At 43.0% G+C, this 17,053-nt stretch overlaps 1 protein-coding gene across 2 annotated transcripts in view; it reads left to right on the top strand.

Annotated features, from left to right (window-relative positions):
- The window catches only part of USP22 (ubiquitin specific peptidase 22), an 88,871-nt gene extending 74,675 nt beyond the window's left edge, over window positions 1-14,196 (top strand). For both annotated transcript variants that reach the window (XM_054643456.2, XM_054643455.2), the window contains 7 exons: window positions 3,019-3,124; window positions 5,358-5,516; window positions 6,675-6,801; window positions 8,131-8,222; window positions 9,659-9,721; window positions 11,502-11,651; window positions 13,585-14,196. In XM_054643456.2, the coding sequence (XP_054499431.1) occupies window positions 3,019-3,124; window positions 5,358-5,516; window positions 6,675-6,801; window positions 8,131-8,222; window positions 9,659-9,721; window positions 11,502-11,651; window positions 13,585-13,627 (740 nt within the window). In that variant the 3' untranslated portion in view covers window positions 13,628-14,196. The remainder of the gene's footprint in view (window positions 1-3,018; window positions 3,125-5,357; window positions 5,517-6,674; window positions 6,802-8,130; window positions 8,223-9,658; window positions 9,722-11,501; window positions 11,652-13,584) is intronic.
- The last annotated feature ends 2,857 nt before the right edge of the window (window positions 14,197-17,053 follow it).

Raw genomic sequence — 17,053 nt, 5'->3', positions numbered from 1 at the left:
TATCCCAAACTTGATTCAGTAGTTTTAAAAAAGGGAGAGTAGTACCTTAAAGCTGATTATTCCTCGTTTATTTGGATTTCTTGAAGCATTTTGCATTCACCTTTAACAAGAAGTGCTGCAAAACAAATCTGAAGCCAGAAAAAGAATGGTATACTGAGATTTGGGAGGAAAACACTGCCCTGCTCTGTGAATTCTGTATGATATTCTTAGGAATTGATAGAGCATATGCTTGTGAAACATGTCATCTGCTCTGATCCATATAGATTTGTGTGTACACTGCTTTGTCAGAAATAACAAGCACTTGTTCAGAACACCAGGGACCAAAGCAAAGCAGAAATATTAACATTAATGTCTTGTTTTGATAAATACCTCTTTTAAAATCTGACAATTCCTGACTTCCCATTTCTCATTTAAAATACAGAATGAAAGATTGAGGCAAAACTTGTATTTTTATATCAAAACCAAAAGCAGTCTTAAAATGCTGTGTATTTTTAAGCTGTTTTTACTGTGTATTATTTACCTTTAGTGGTATATTAAATGCCTATTTTGAAATAGATTAACATGCTTAGTTATTTCACAGACACAGTAGTAACCTGTGTGGGGTTTTTTGAGAGTTGCATTTAATTTGAGTGCAAACTCCTAAATTCAATTTTCAGCTATTCTCATAATCACATTAATATGTACATTGATGTATTTTTAAGTTTGCTTTTAGCCCTGTGCTGGCCATTCTTAAAAGCTGCTGATTTCCCTGGGCCAGATTTAAGCCCCAAAAAATATCTGAGATTAAAACCTCATTTGGGAGACAGAAATGTTGAAGGGAACCTTAACTTGAGCACAACAATCTAGCAGCTTCTAGTTCTCAGCTGCATAATATACCTCCCCTCAGCATCTGTTCCATATTGACAAGTGTGTGTAGGTGGTAATCTTACTCTTTTTTCCCTCCTCTCCAACCAAATGTCATGGGAAATAATGTTGAGTGGGTAATACCCTTCTGTTTTGCTGGGAACAAGCTTGCAGGATATTCATTTGAGACCCTCTCATCACTGATCCTAATTGACTTGTGTAATTGAAAAGGGAGAGCTCAGTTCTCTCTGTGGGAGGAAATGCCTGTCTGCTGAAGGTGTCCAGCTGGGATGGTACCTGTGATCCAGGGAAAAGCTCTCAGCACTGCTTTCCTCCTCCTGCCCCCTCAAAACAAAGCAGAGACAATGTTTGAAATGGGCAGATTACAAGGATGTGGTAGCTCTTTAAAAAGAAAAAGTAGAGCTTTGACTAAAACCCAGTTAATTCTATTTTGAATTTTTTTTTCTTTAATGCTTGTGAGTATAAGTGAAGCTTTTTCTGTAGGTGAAGGATGCCTTGCACAGTCTCTATCCTGTATGCCCTCTTCATTAGCTTAGCATAATTGAGCCCTTTAAAAGCTCTTAAGTTCAGTGAGATTTAGCTGAAATTCCCATCAAGAAACACCTCAGACTGGGTGTGATAACCCCCAACTTGAACCTCATACACTTGAAATCTAATTTTAGAGCATTTTCTTCAAGAGTCGTTTTAAGGAAACAATGTGCTTTTCTTGGCAATTCAAACAAAAGTTTCTAAAGCCTAAATCTGGCAGCTGAGGGAGAACTTTCCTCAGGCATTTAGAATCTAATTAACTCAAGTGGCCCATTGCAGCTTAGTAGGTATCACCTATGACTGCTTTTCCACACTTAGTATCCAGTGGAACCTTTGCCAGATTATTATATAATACTTTTCAGCATAATTCTAAAGCTTCATTGGGAAAAAAAATACAATTCTATCTGTTCCTACTACAAGAAAGCTCCAGCTAGAGCACCTTAAATACATAAAAATGGTCTATTGCCCTGCTTTTAGAAACTTTTCATTTCTTCAGGTGTTTTTTTTTGGACATTCTTGAGTAGAAAATAATTGGTTTTGAGAAGTAGCAGAGATTTGAGGAGTATTTCAATATTTCAATCTTAGCATCTCGGTTTCAGAAATCAAATACTTCCCAGTAAGTTAAATACACTGGGAAACCTGTCCAAACTTAATTTTGTTGTAGCAGTTGCTGTTGAAGGAGATGGTAAAACATCTCGAGATGTATTTTAAAAAATAATTAGCTGGTGCTGTGTGGTAGTTGGTGTGTGCATCTCTGATTGCAAAGCAAGCCCAGTTGCTTCTGTCCTACCCAAGGAAAATAAGGACTGGACAGTCTGGGAATCCAAGGAAAAGGGTGTCATTCCTACTTCACCTTGGGGAATGGAGGGAGAGGGCTTTGAAGCTGAGAGCTGTGTGCAGAAGTGTTTAATACTCTGGTTATTTAATACTCTGGTTATTGTGAGACAGTTGAATTGGCCTAATCTCAGCACTCAAGTCCTAAAAATGACACTTTCCCCCTGGGACCTGCAGTGACAGTGTGTGATGCCTCAGAGATGGGAATGTGCTCACTGTGCCCCTGGAGAAGCTGGAGGAGGACACAGCTTTACCTCCTCCCTTCAGATAAGGACATCTTTCATTTTCCCACTGATAAAAACCTTATGGAAGGTGCACATTGATGGAGGCAGTGGGCTGGGGGTGGAGGGCTCTTAACAAACTCTCCTCATTCTACTCACAGAAGTTGACTGGGATAGAAGTCAAAAAGTACCATTTGCTGCTGTGAAATTTAAATATCAATTTTCATGAACCACCTTGGCAACTCCTTTGTCTGAGGAGCTGATCTTTATGCCAGGCAGTGCAAAGCAAACCTCTGTAAAGGGAGATACCCTGAGCAAGGGTTTGGCTAAGAACTTCTATGGCTTAAAGCTTCACCTCTACATTTAGTCACCTTTTGGTTATCTTCTATATTTTTCAAGGAATTCCAATCTTGTTTCCTTCAGTGCACAACTTCTGCAGGGTTCTGTATTATCCTTGTGAACTTGCAGTGTAAGTTTGAGTTAGAAAGAGTTACTGGAGACACAGTCCAAGACAAACCACTGTTCCCTCCAAGGATTTTTGACTTCTGAGCCTGTGTTTGCATTCCTGCAGGTGATGATAATGGGAAGAAGGCCAACAACCCCAACCACTGTAACTGCATCATAGACCAAATCTTCACAGGCGGACTGCAGTCGGATGTTACCTGTCAAGTCTGCCAGTAAGTCACTTCTCCTGATCCTGATTCAAACCTGCACCCCTCCAGTGCAGTGCCCTGAACCTTTCCTCTCTTGAACACCAATAAATCTGGCAAAACTCCAGAAGGACAAGAACTGTGGTAGTGCAGCACCCTGAGGCACCAGCACAGATTTCCCAGAGCAGCTGTGGCTGCCCCATCCCTGGCAGTGTTCAGTGCCAGGCTGGATGGAGCTCTGAGCAGCCTGGTCTAGTGCAAGGTGTCCCTGCCCATGGCAAGGGCTGCAATGAAATGATGTTTAAGGTCTCTTCAACCAAACCATCCTGGGATTCTCTAACTCTATCATTCTGTCAGCTAAATGCAATCAATTACCAGTTAACTGTCACATAGTAAGACATACCTAAAAAGCTGCCAGGGAAGTACTAGAGGCTTATGCACACAAACCTTTTACTCGTCTGGAAAAGGTTTTTTTTCCCAAGTTCATAAAGAAAATACTTCCAAGATCTCTTTGAATTTCAAAATACATCATTGCAAATACATTTGAAGAAAATTCCGATATAGAACCACATTTTCTTTCAGTCAGGAGCCTCATATATTAATATATTATCAGGAGAGAGGTTTCAAAGAGGCTGATGCCTAATGTAATCTCAGGTACCAGAAAAAAGCCTTTACAAGAGTATGGAAAAATGTATTTATTGTCCTACTCTGTACTGGAACAAGTTGACTTCTCTTTGGACATGTTTGGTGTTGCCATAGTGCAGAAGTCAGAGTTCTTGTTTTTTGTTCTGCCTCACATTCTTGCTGTCCTGCACATGGGCTGGGCTTGTTTGAATCTGCTTTTATTCTCAGTTTCCTGGAGGGATTTGCAAAAGATTTACTGTGAGGAAAACATAGGAAATTTTGTTCTTTGCCTGGTAGAGCCACAGAATCCTTATGTGATAATGCAAAGCTTGATTTGTTATGACACAATATTAACATTGATGAAACTTTGACAAAAGAAGTTTCCTTTTGAAATTGACAACTTTTGCACAAATGAAGCAGAGGGAAAAGGCAGAATATTGAAGGCTTAATGAGATTGCAGAGTGAAAGACACTGGTTTTAGGGGAAGAGAGAACTCAAAAAATAAACACACCAAGGAGCTTAGACCCCTGAACTTCTGTTAAAAATATGGATGCTGGAAGAAAAGATTTGAGTCAATAGCAGTTAAAATTTTGAGCAGCTTTTTCCACAGTCTGGCTGTTGACTTGTCTTCAGCTGTCTTTAGAGAACTCTGATGGAGAACACGAGCTACTGCTTGTTGCAGTTACTCTTTGGCCTCTCAAATCCCAAAGGCTGGAGGAGATGCTGAGAGGAACTGCAAAGCTCAATTCAGTGCACTGCTGGACAGCAAGAGTATTTTTCAAGCCTTCTCTTTTTTGAGGTAGCCTCAAGCACAATCTTCCATGTCTTGAGCAGACAAGACCAGCTTGCTAACTAGTCGGATGGCGTGTAGCTGTTGTCACAGATGTTAACTGGTTTATACTGGTCAGTAGTGCCTCTGTCTCAGAGCAGCTCTGCTTTGAGTCTCAGGGCTCCAGTGAGTGGGAGAATGTCTTAAATACTTCTCTTTTGCTTTTAATACATCACGTACATTTCCCCAAACATACAGCTTTTAAATATGCAGGGAAATGATCCACTGTGGGCACACACTCTGGAGCAGCTCTATTTTCTGTCATCTCTGAGTGCCCTCTAGGGGTGATGGAGATCCCAAAGTCCTTAAAATTAAGCACCTGGAGTGCACCCCAAAGCGAGAGAGAAGCACTTCATTTGGCTTCCTTTAAAGGGGTGTGTATGGTATTTTCTGGGGCCCCCATCGTGGGGAGGAAAGAAAATGATGAATCTGACTCCATGTTCTTAGAAGGCTAATTTATTATTTTGTGATCTATATTATATTAAAGAATGCTATACTATGCTATACTAAAGAATAGAGAAAGGATACAGACAGAAGGCTAAAAGATGATCATGAAAAACTTGTGACTCTCTCCAGAGCCCCAACACAGCTGGATGGTGATTGGGCATTAAATCAAAACAATTCACATGTTGAATAAACAATCTCCAACCACATTCCAAAGCAGCAAAACACAGGAGAAGCGAATCAGATAATTATTGTTTTAATTTTTCTCTGAGGCTTCTCAGCTTCCCAGGAGCAAAATCCTGGCAAAGGGATTTTTCAGAAAATATGAGGATGACATGTGTGGAACCATTTGTGTCCCCACAGTGGCGTTTCCACGACGATAGACCCATTCTGGGACATCAGTTTGGATCTGCCAGGCTCCTCCACCCCCTTCTGGCCGCTGAGTCCGGGCAGCGATGGCAGCGTGGTCAACGGGGAAAGCCACGTGTCGGGCACCACCACCCTCACAGACTGCTTGAGAAGGTATTGATTGATTAAAATATGGGTATGGATCTAGTTCTGAGATCCAACTGTGACAGACAAAAACTCTCCAACAGCTTAAAGTTAGAAAGTGTGTGTTTATTGTGGGATAACTCCCAAATACACACCACAATTTACAGGTGATTACAGGGTCCTTTTATCTATATGAGTATTGAATACCCAAAATGCAAATGGTTAAACAAATACAAAGAAAAAAAAAAAAAAACAGAGAATGATGGCACATAGGCCAGGTAAAGGAAGTCTTGTTAATTAGTCAGGAAGCTGTGATGTCATTTAGTGCTGCTTTGGCCATAGTCAGAGTGAGGGTGAGGGACAAACTGACAGAGTGTTGCCCTCACATTCTTCATTTCATGAAGAAATTTAAAATGAAAATTTTAATCTATACTTTGAAATATTTCATCTCAAAAATCTTACTTACAAGGCAGCCTCTGGGGAAATGGTTGATTTGCTTTTTGAAAATTTAAATTTGGAGGAAAGGACTCAGGAAGGAAAGTCCATGGTCCTGGCCTTTCTGTGCTGAGTTTCTGGAAAAGAGGGATTTTGCTTTAGTTTGTAGTGAGAACATTGAGGTAGTCCATTTTCTGTGAGCACTTCCCTGTTCCCTAATGGTTTCTTCCCATGGCTCCTTTGAGCAGTTCTGTCTGAAAATTTTGAAAGAGATTTTTGTCAACAAAGGTTTTTTAGAAGGGTATCTGTATTTTCCAAAGAACTTTGTGTTTACAGGCCTTTCCATCTCAGAGCTTTGATCCCAGCCCTGGAGGGCTACAAGGTAGGATAGTGTGTTGCAGAAGAGTGTCTTCCATATCAATGTTTTTGGGTTTGAAAACAAAAGATCTTTCTTTGCTTTCTGTATGAAAATGAGCTGCTCTGCTGTAGGAGATGAACTGACACTGAGCTCCTTTCTCAGCCACTGATTCACTTCAGTGCAAGTCAGAGCAATGATCCATGTCACATTTGGATATCTGAGCCATGGCACTTTACATTATTCTGGTTTGATTGTAGGTTTTTCCAAAATTACACAAAACCCACTGACTCTTGTCTCTTGTGGTGCCAGTGACCCACAAGTGAGAGCGTTTCCAGCACATGTCAAAAACCATCTGATTGTTTTGTGCATTCCTTTGCTTTTCAATATTTTTTTAGGTTTACAAGGCCAGAACATCTAGGAAGCAGTGCCAAAATCAAATGTAGTGGTTGCCATAGCTACCAAGAATCTACCAAACAACTCACTATGAAGAAGTTACCCATTGTGGCCTGTTTTCATCTCAAAGTAAGTTCACAGGGGGCCAACAGAGCAAAGGATGTGATTTCCTCTCTGAGAGGATGAGCTGAATTCTTGGACATGTCTTCTGGCTTTCACTGACTAAACTTTTATGACATAAATGAATATAAAGAACATCTTGCCTTGCCAGCTAGGTTTTCTATTAGGATAGTGTTACATTATCTCTGATGTAGCTTTGCAGTGTGTCTGGGGGAGGTTAACCAGCTTGAATCTAGAGACAGGATGGAAGGCTGGTCCAAAACCTGAACCAGCACAGAAACCAATCTCCACTTACACCCCCTCATCCTACATAGTACAATTTTTACACTTTCACTGAAAGATTACCACTGTATTGAAGGAAAAGCATGGAAAAGTTCTGAGGCAAGTCAAGTGTGCTCCACTCCTTTCCTATACTTAGTTCAGTATTTGTGTTATTCCAAATGACTGAAGATTTTTTGGGAAATAAATAACTTTCCCTAAGTAATTGTGTTGTCCTGTCTATGCAAAATGCAAATTTCATTTTGTGTGTTAACGCAAGAGAGAAACACAAAAGATAAGAATTACAAAAGTCTCAGCTTTTCACATCTGGATCTGTTGCTAGGGAATTGTTACAGCACCACAATTGGAAAATAATTAACTTGAAGTGTAAATAGAGAGGAATTTCTGAGAAATGGAGAGGGAAGCTGCCTTTATATAGAAACTCATTCATCTCTTTCTGGTGTTTGTTCCTGATCCAATTTAATGTTCAATGAAGGAGATGAGGAGAGGGTGATGGGTATTGCAGGCCCCTTTTGGCTGAGGGACAAGGCTTTTTTTGTTAGCATATTCCATTTTTTGCCTTAATTTGAATGGGTATTCCTGTGTAGGCTTGACTCCTATCACTTGAGATGATGGGATGGGTGGATTCAGAGTGTGAATCTGAAGGCAAACTCTGTTGTCACCAGTTCTGTGAGCCAGGGTAGGCAGCAGCCATGGGTTTGAATAGCCCTGGTGCAAATGAACACTGCTTTGGGTAAAGGCTCTGTGTGCTCTCCTTGTTTAATATATTTTTTCTTTGATGTCAGCTGGGAATAGGTTTGTAAGCATAGATATCAAGGTAAATAATCTAATTAATACTGTGTTAACATCGAGCCCACCAATGGTGGTTTTTTTCCCTGTGAGAAATGTGTTGTTATTTACATGGACATTCCCACAGAGCTGGTAGGAAAACTCTGGGGCTGTCCCTGCATAGTGACTGCTAATGTGCTTTCATGGCATTGTTTCTAAGCTTAGGACATTTATAAAAGAGATAAAATTTACCCTTTCTCTAAAGAAGAAACCTCTTGCCTTTGCCTGCAGCGGTTTGAACACTCAGCCAAACTGAGGCGGAAGATCACTACGTATGTCTCGTTTCCACTGGAGCTGGACATGACACCTTTCATGGCTTCCAGGTGGGTTCCCAGTCCAAAACCCCCCACAGAGCTGGGCAGAACTGGTTCCCATTCACACACGTGCAGCACAAAACAGGGAGCATTCTTGAGGGTACAGAACAGTGTCTGTGGGGACACTTCTGCCATGAGCTTCTCTGTGGAAGGTGTAGCTTGTCTAAACCCATTTTTAGATAAACTGTTCACTTTCATGTGCCTGAAAAGGATTTATATTTAAACACTGTGATGGGGTTCTTTAATTAATGTGTGTTATGTTTCTGTTGCCTGTTCAATTTATAGACCCAGATCCATCCTGCCTTCAGATCCCTGCTTTGGTCCCATCCCCTCAGTGCCCACCCACCTGCCATCCTGTGCAGTTGGCCAGAACAGAGCCAGCCTAATCCCCAACCAGTATTCCTGAAGTTATAAAAATCCTTACTTTTTATTCCTGCACATAAGCAAATCTGGGGGTTTTTGTTTAGTACCTTCAAGTTCTGTTTAGAGAATGCTGCAAGAAGCAAAAACATAGTCCAGATTAAAATAGAAACAGCAAGACTTCTCCCACCTCCCAGGTTTGTGGAAGACGTGGCATTTATATAAATGCACCTTTATGAAAGGAATTTAATCAGCTTAATTAAAAAGTATTTGTCAGACATTCATGCAAATATGCAAGAGGATATTCAGATTTAATTTATATCTGAAGCAGTGCAGAAAGCCCCAAACTGTGGTATCTCTTAACAGAGAGACTCTGTTTGATGCTGAAATTTTACTTATAATTCCAAGCTTTGCCTGCACTTCTTATTTCCCAGGAAAAAAAGTAGATGCTTCTACCAAGAGAGAAAGAAGAGCCCTGAAGCTCTGTTAAATACTGTTATGTTAAGAATATATGGTTTATTCCAATATATTTCTGAGACTTCCTTGTTCCTCTGTGGTGAATTCTCCCTGGATAGAACAGGCTCTGCTGATGAAAGGTATCCAGCATAATGGAATAGAGATGGGATAATCAGCAGGCATAACTCAGTAGTCTGAATTTCACCAGCTAGGAAATCAACAGCATAATCCTATTGCTGCTGTCAAAACACAAAATGAATTCAGAAGTCAGAGCCAAGATGATTGACCCATTACAAGATAAAGGATTGATGTAATTAGATAATTTCCTGGGTTTCAAATACAAATCTTTTCTTAACCTGTTTTGAAGCTTTTTGGATAAAACATTTGACGTAAACAGATGTGTATTTGCAGCACTGGAGCCTTGACCAGGAGGAGAAATGGTGTTTGTGATGTAGCACTGCTGTGAGAGCAAATAAAGCATCTTTAGCATCCTAATCAGCCCTTTGCTGCTCAGCTGGAATAAGGACCTGGATTCAGAAAACAGGCTGTGTGTCATGTCAGAGCCATTTCCTGGGTTTGGGGAGCCACTGCTTTAAGTGACTGGATTTTTGTGTGTGTGTGTGTTGCAGTAAAGAGAGCAGAATGAACGGGCAGTACCAGCAGCCGACGGATAGTCTAAACAATGATAATAAGTAAGTGGTACATTCCATGCCTCCTATTGTGAAAGGTAGTTGCCTTCTAGAAGGAGATAGTGTTGCTTTATATCCTGCAGTGCCAGTGCATTACCATATCTGACAGCACAGTAAGTCTGGAAGGTTGCAGAGCAAAGCTTCACTCACTGCAGAGCTGAGGGTGATGCCCTCAAATGGTCTGTGGGCAAAATGAAATGCTGTGGTCACAATGTTTATTACAAGGGATGGGTGTTACCTTGAAATATTCCTCTTCCTATTGTAATGGCAAAGGGAGTTCCAGAGGACCAAAGAAAGTAATTAGAACACTGACACTCAAAGTCAGGAGTAGGTGATCCCAGTAATCCTGGGGTCTATTGGGCAGATATTGATTCCAATCAGAATAAATGATGGACTGGTGTGGGACTTGCTCAAGAATGTAAAGGGGGTGTAATTGAAACCAGTATCCTTTGCTTTATGGGAATAGAAATGGTCACACAAACCTTACTTGTTCAGTTAAATAAGATTACAGTTTTCATTGCTGGAATCACACAAAGATGTAAAATCAAACTAACCTGGTCTTAGAGCAGGTGTCACCAGGCAGGTACCAGGCAGATGCTGTGTGAGCCCAGAGCTTGAATCATTAGATGTAGGGTGTTCAGTAGTGCTAGAAAAGGTCTGAAGGTAACACAGCTGATCACTTTTGTGGTTTGCACATGCCTTAACTTGGAGAAATTGTTAAAAATTAAGCAGATTTAGGTAATGAGAGCAAAGACTTCTGGATTCCTCAGGAATCTGGGTGCCAGGGAAGAGCTGGGGCAGAGTCAGAAGGCTCCAGCTGGGACTGAAGTGTGCTGTCCATCCCAGATGGATTCAAGGGCTCCCCTAGAGAGGGTGGCTCTAAATCAGTGGCTCTGTAGGCAGTCAGTGAATAGGTGCCTTGTTGTGGCACCACTGTGTCAAAGAGTTCTATGAATTTTCAACCTGAGTAGGACAATATCAAGTGAGATTAGAGAGATTATTTTACCATTGTGTAGCTGTGCTTGTGTCACACACAAAGTGTGAGGGCAGCATTTTATAAAAGAGTTAAATAGAGTGGAAAATGCTTGAAAAAGAGCCACTAGTGTATTTAAGACTGGAAACAAAATCTTACCTTAGAACAAAAGAGCCAAAGACTTCAGTCTTGCACTTTTAAAAAAAGAGAAGGGGAAAAAAAAAGAGAGCAACTTGCTTATCAGTATCTTTTTTGGAACAGAGGTAGGCCTGCAAGTTTTCAGGCAAATGCACAGCAGCATCTGAGAGCTGGAAGTTGAGGCTGAATATATTCAGTATTTCAAAATAAGTATGGGCTTTGCAGATTAAGGGCAGTTAATCAGTTCAGCAGTTTATCATTAGAAATATCTAAGATTACCTCCTTCCCATATCTCAGATGCATTTTTTCTGGTTCACTAGAGTAAATCAGGAAAGTAGAAGGTCAGACTGGATAATCAGTGTTCCTCTTCAGGAATGCACCAATATTGATCTATTTTAGAAGCAAATTTGGTAGCCAGTATTGGTAAAGCTGACAGTGATCACCAGACTGGAGAGTTGCAGAAATAGCAAGACAGGAAAAGAGAAATTTTTCTTTTTTTTTCCCTGGGCAAGGCCACCCTCTTCCCAGCTAGTGTTAGAGCTGGTATTTTACTGATGGATCAGATCCTTCACCATTGTTACATGTGCTTATGAACAAAAGTTTCTGCCTGTGTGAAATGTGTGTTCTTTCCCCCTTTGGATGCACATATTGATGGTCTGTTTCCTGTCTCAGGTATTCCTTGTTTGCAGTAGTTAATCACCAGGGAACCTTGGAGAGTGGGCACTATACCAGCTTCATCAGGCAGCACAAGGACCAGTGGTTCAAGTGTGATGATGCCATTATCACCAAGGCAAGCATTAAGGATGTGCTAGACAGTGAAGGGTAAGTGGTCCCCTGGGAAGGGGAAAGGAGGGCAAACTTTCACCTTTGTTGGATTTTCCTTACTTTAAAAAAACCCTTTTAATCATAGAGAAGGATAATTTCTCTCTTGAATATCGCCTGTAATGCTCAGTGCTTCAGCATGGAGACTGCACAGTTCCATTTATCCATGATTGCTTTACAACCCTGGATTTGCTGAAGGAAAGGAAGGGGAAGGACAAGGGACATCAGGTGACTGCAATGTCTGGAACTGCTGCTGGTGTCCAAACTCCTGCTAATAGAAGGGATTCTGAAAACCAGAGTGATGTGATCACCCAGTTCAGGAGCAGTGCTTACCTCTATGACACAATCCAGTCTGTGCCTGCAGAACCTTTGGATTATGATGAGTGTAAAAGATTGGATGAAAATCCATTAAGGAAGTGCTGTGACCCAGAATAGCAAGGCTCTATGGGAGGCAGGTAGAGAACATGAGCTGTTTCTTAGCTCATGGCTTTAAATTAATCTCAGATTGACATTATGGCTTCTGATATTTATATTACACAAGCTTTGGGAGGACAGAGCAGTATCTTTCAAGGAAGCACCGTGGTGTTCCTCATTTGAGGGAAGCACTGGGGACTGGTTTATGTTCCAAGAAAAAAGCAACTTAAAATCTAAAGTCTTCATTTTGCATTTTCCACTATGGACTTGGTACTGCAGAGATAAGTCTTTACCATTCCTGTTTTAATTATTCATGACATTTTCGAGAATTGCTGCAGGCACAATGTTCAGGTTGTAATTTTTTTTAATAGATTTTCCCGTTTTTCCTTTTTTTTAAACTTCAATCGGGAAGTAAAAACAGAAATCTATAATACCTGAATTTTAGTGTTAAATGACTTGACAGGGAACTTCTGCTTTGAGGTGAGAAGAGAAATGAGTTTGTTGTAATTCAGTAACACATGCCTGGTGCTCAGGTGGGGTTATGCCCATGGAAGAACCTGCCAGAGGCAAGGAGGAGAGGATGTACAACACAGCTATTGCCCATGAAGGCTGGTTGGAGCTTTGATGCATTTCCCTGGTTCAGATAAAGGCTGACACAGTAGCTCTGCATCTTGTGAGGGAATCCATAGGGCTTGGATGGAATTACAACAATTGGAGCATCTCAGAAGTGCTCTGAGGCTGTGTCAGGGTGGGTAAGGGTTGTGTGGAGATCAGTCCCCCTGTTCTGTGTGACTGCTGAGGGGCTGGGCTCCCTGCTGTACCAGTACACACACAGCAGTTGGGGTCAGGAGGAACTTCATCCTTTAAAACACCAGATTTGAGTGCAGACTGACACATCAGATATTTGACTGGGACATGAGTGTTCACCCACATGGCTGCTGCTTCATTTTGCTTCTGTTCCAGTAAATGGGAGGCAGTTTGCAGTAATCCTGATCTGATCTCTGGTAGTGTGACTCTGAAGCAACAGCTGTACCTTAAAGCACCTTTATTTTGTGTCACATTTGTGTTAAATGGTTGCTGCCTGTCTGAGCACCAACAGAATCCAATCTTCCAGAGTTTTCAAGTCCTGAGTAGATTTTACAAGGTTTGACTCTTTCATAGAATCATAGAATGGCCTGGCTAAGAAAAGACTTAAATCTCATCTCACTCCAACCCCCTGCCATGGGCAGGGACACCTTCCACTATCCCAGGTTGCTCCAAGCCCTGTCCCTGGCCTTGAACACTTCCAGGGATAGGGCATCCATGGGATTCCTCTTTGGGTACAGCTGTTCAGTTCCCTGAGTTGCTGGTAAAATTATGTCAGCTGGCTTCCCTCCTTCTCATCCCTGCTTAGTGTCCCTGGAATCGCCTCAAATTGAAAAGAAAACCAAAATTAACAGCCCTCGTGTCTTACGGTTGCATCAATGGAAACTCATCTGCTTTGGCACAGAACTGCCACTGTCCCTCTGCTCTCTTGCAGATATTTGCTGTTCTATCACAAACAGTTCCTGGAGTATGAATAGCCTTATCCAGCAGCTTGTCAGATGTAAACAAGGAAGAAACAACTCAAGCCTTCTGAATCGACACACAAACCTACCTGAAATGAAAAGACCCATTACAAACCAACTCGCACTGAGCTGTAACAGGACCTACTTGACACTGACTCACAGCCTGGAGAGTGAGAAATGAACAATGTCCAACGTGTGTGCAGTCCCACGAGGACAGAAAGGGGGAAAAGAGGCTGCAGTCAGTCACTTAACAGAGGAAATATAAAATGAAAGGAATGCTCTGGGTGGGGGAAATGGGAGCAGAGGAGTCCGGGCACTGGTACATCTCCCGTGTTCCTCCAAAAATGTGTGTGGGAAGGCAAAGGATTCTACCCTCATCTCCATAAAGCATCTTCTCCATTTGGTGCTTCAGCTCCAACGACCAATCATATAACAGTTAAAATTAAAAATCCAAACCCATTTTTTTATGCATATGGGTCTGAAAGCAGTAGAGTGGAGGAGGAGGGGATGAGACAACTAAAGGACTTTGCAAGTATCTTTTTATTTGTGAATTTTAGTTATTAAATAAATACAGTATGAAACTATTAGGCTCTTTTTTTTCCAACAACCATAAAAGAAATCCTGGATTGTGGGACTGAAGCTGCAGTACTCAGACAGGTTTTCAAGCATGCCTGCTTGCACAGGTAATGTTCAATGCCATCGGACTGCTCATCCAAAAGCATCAGCACAGATTCTGTTGTTTGAGCCCTTTTTTGTTTTGTTTTCTATAAATAGCTATTTTCTTAATTTTTTTCCTTTTATTCCCTTTTTTCACGAGAATGAAATTCATAAATGCAACCATCAGTAAAAATGAATGAATTGGTGTGTTTATACTGTAAGAGTGGTCTTGGTTCTTTTTGGTTTTGTTTTGTTGTTTTTTTTTTTTTTTAATCCTGTGAATAAGTTTGAATTTCTCAAAAGCGCTTATTTTGTTGTTGCTGGCTTTGGTTTGGTTTTTTATCCCCCCTGCTGCTTTCCAAAGGTGGATTTATATATATCTGACACTTGAGAGAACCTCAGTGGTGAAAAATGTACCATCTGTTGGGAATGGTCGCTGCCGGGGCAGCTTTGAGCGATGGATCTGCTGCTATTGAGCCCTTCTGCAGTGCTCTAAGTAAACAACACATTTTCCTGGTATGTGCTAGGCTGGTATTGGTTCCTTGTATCCTCCCACATGGATTAACTCTTCACGTGCTCTTCTCCTCTTGCAGTGGCACAGTCTGTCTGTGTGTTGGAGTTCTCAGCTGAGCTCTGGGGCCTTTGCTGCCCTTCTCTTGCTGTGGGGAGGTTCCAGCAGGAGCTGCTCGTGCTGGATCTCACTCTCAGGAGCTTGGGCTAGGGGTGGAATCACAGCCTGGGAGAGGAAACCTTCAGAACAGAGCTAAGAGCAAAACCAGCTTTGTTCTCCCATGTGGAGAGGCTGAAGTGTCAGCTGGGCACTGTGTGAATTGCTGCCACACCAAAAGTCACAGAATGGTTTGGGTTGGATTTTCAGCATCATCTTGTTCCAGCTCCTGCCATGGGCAGGGACACCTTCCACATTCCCAGGTTGCTCCAAGCCCCATCCAACCTGGCCTTGGACACTTCCAGGGGCAGCCACAGCTGCTCTGATCTTTAATCTCTGCATAAATCCCCAGCCAGGCATTCCTCAGCTTTGCCAGTGTGGAAAGGCAGGGAGGGATCTAAGCCTTTCATTCCGTGCTCCAGGAATGAGGTACAGGTGTCTTAACACAGTCTGATAAACAGAAAAAAAAAACCCCAGGAAAATAAGGAAATTGAGTGTTTGGGTTTAAATGCCCATCTTACAGGAGCAGCTGAACAGGTGGAATTCTGATTTGCAGGCAGACTGGAACAGTACGAGGAGGTTTTGTACATCTGTGACAGGGCACGGAGGAGGAAAGGACAAATGGAACATCTCGAGCCAGACCCAGGAGCTTGGGTGTGGTGCGGGGGTGCCCCGGCGCTGCCGAGACCATCGCGTTCCCTGCCCGTGTGACAATTTAATTTCCATTGGTGCTCGGTGCCGCCCGCTTTGAGCCGAGCATTCCTGAGCAGGAGCCGCAGGAGAGGGGCCCCTCCTTCCGCGAGCGAGCGCGGCACCGTGCGGATGCTCTCCGTGCTGGTTAATATGGTTAATAATGCAGCAGCTTGCGGAGGAAGGCAGCAGCGAGCCAGCCCTCATCCTCCCCAGCGCTGCTGCACCGCATCCCGGCCGGACCGGGACTGCCACCCCGCGGCGGCCGACGGCGAGCATGGTGAGGATGATGAGGGTGAGGATGACTCCGGCGCTGCCTTCGCTTTGTGGCGCCGAGCTCCGAGCCTTTGGCTGCCCTTTTAATGAATTCTCTTTTCCACAGCACACGCTCAGCCGGCGGAGCTGCTGCAGCCGGCTTTGTTAAGCCTTCGGGAACAAATTGTTTAGGGACGAGGCAGCCGTATAAATCACCCTTAATTTTTCCTCCCCGCCCATCTGGTGGAGAGGCTTCTGCTCTGTGCGGCTGCACCGGCGCAGATGGTTCTCGGGGGGAGCTTTCAAGGCTCTCTTTCTAGTTTCAAAAGCAGAATTCTTAGGGTATTAAAAGGTCTATTATTCTTTTCTTCCCCCCTCTCCCCCCTGCCAGCCCAGCCCCCGTGTCCCTGCCCGAATCACACCAGGTTCTATTTCCAGCAGCAGTAAATCCACGCCGGTTCCGAGAGGAGGGGTCAGCATTTTCCCTTTTCCTATAAAAATGGGAGAGCAGCTGCTGGCGTTGGAGCAGCGCTGCCCCTCCTGCTGCTTTCTCTCTCTCACACACAGCCCCTCTCTCCCCTTCAGCCCTGCAGCTCCTGCACTGAATCATTCCTGGGAGGTTCCTCCGTGGAACTCCCTCGGCATCGCCTGTAGGAAAACGCTGGAACAGCCCAAGGGAGGGTGAGCAAAGGCTCCCTGATGTGCTGACAGCCAGCAGTGACAGCTTCTCAGCCAGGGGAGCACTTTGGGCTTGACTTGTTTATTTTGAGGTACATTTCCTATCGGCACAGCCGGGTCTGTTGGGAGGAGGCATTTGCAGAAATGACTGGAAACAAAGAGTGGTGCAGCCATGCAGGCTCACGGTGGGGTGTGTTCTGTTACCTGCCAGCAGTGAACACAGCTCTGCAGGGGACACAAAAATAGCCAGAAAGTGCTTTTAGCTACATTTTCATGTCCCTCAGCCTCTGGAGTAGGGATAAAGCTTTGCCTGATGCTGGTGCCTGATGGAAAAAGCAGAAATGTGAGAATTGGTTAAACCCTGGGCAGGGGATCCTAGGCTCAGAATCAGTGTCCTCAATTCCCAGTGTGGTTGGACTTGTCCCATCTGGAATTGCTGGGACTGATGTCTCTAGGTATGATCCTTCAGAGCTGCTGGCCAGTGGCTGTAAAAT

This window comes from Agelaius phoeniceus, chromosome 16 (assembly GCF_051311805.1).
Source record: "Agelaius phoeniceus isolate bAgePho1 chromosome 16, bAgePho1.hap1, whole genome shotgun sequence".
Taxonomy (NCBI): Eukaryota; Metazoa; Chordata; class Aves; order Passeriformes; family Icteridae; genus Agelaius; species Agelaius phoeniceus.
The sequence above is the reverse complement of the archived record's forward strand: the minus strand, read 5'-3'. Positions and strand labels throughout refer to the sequence as shown.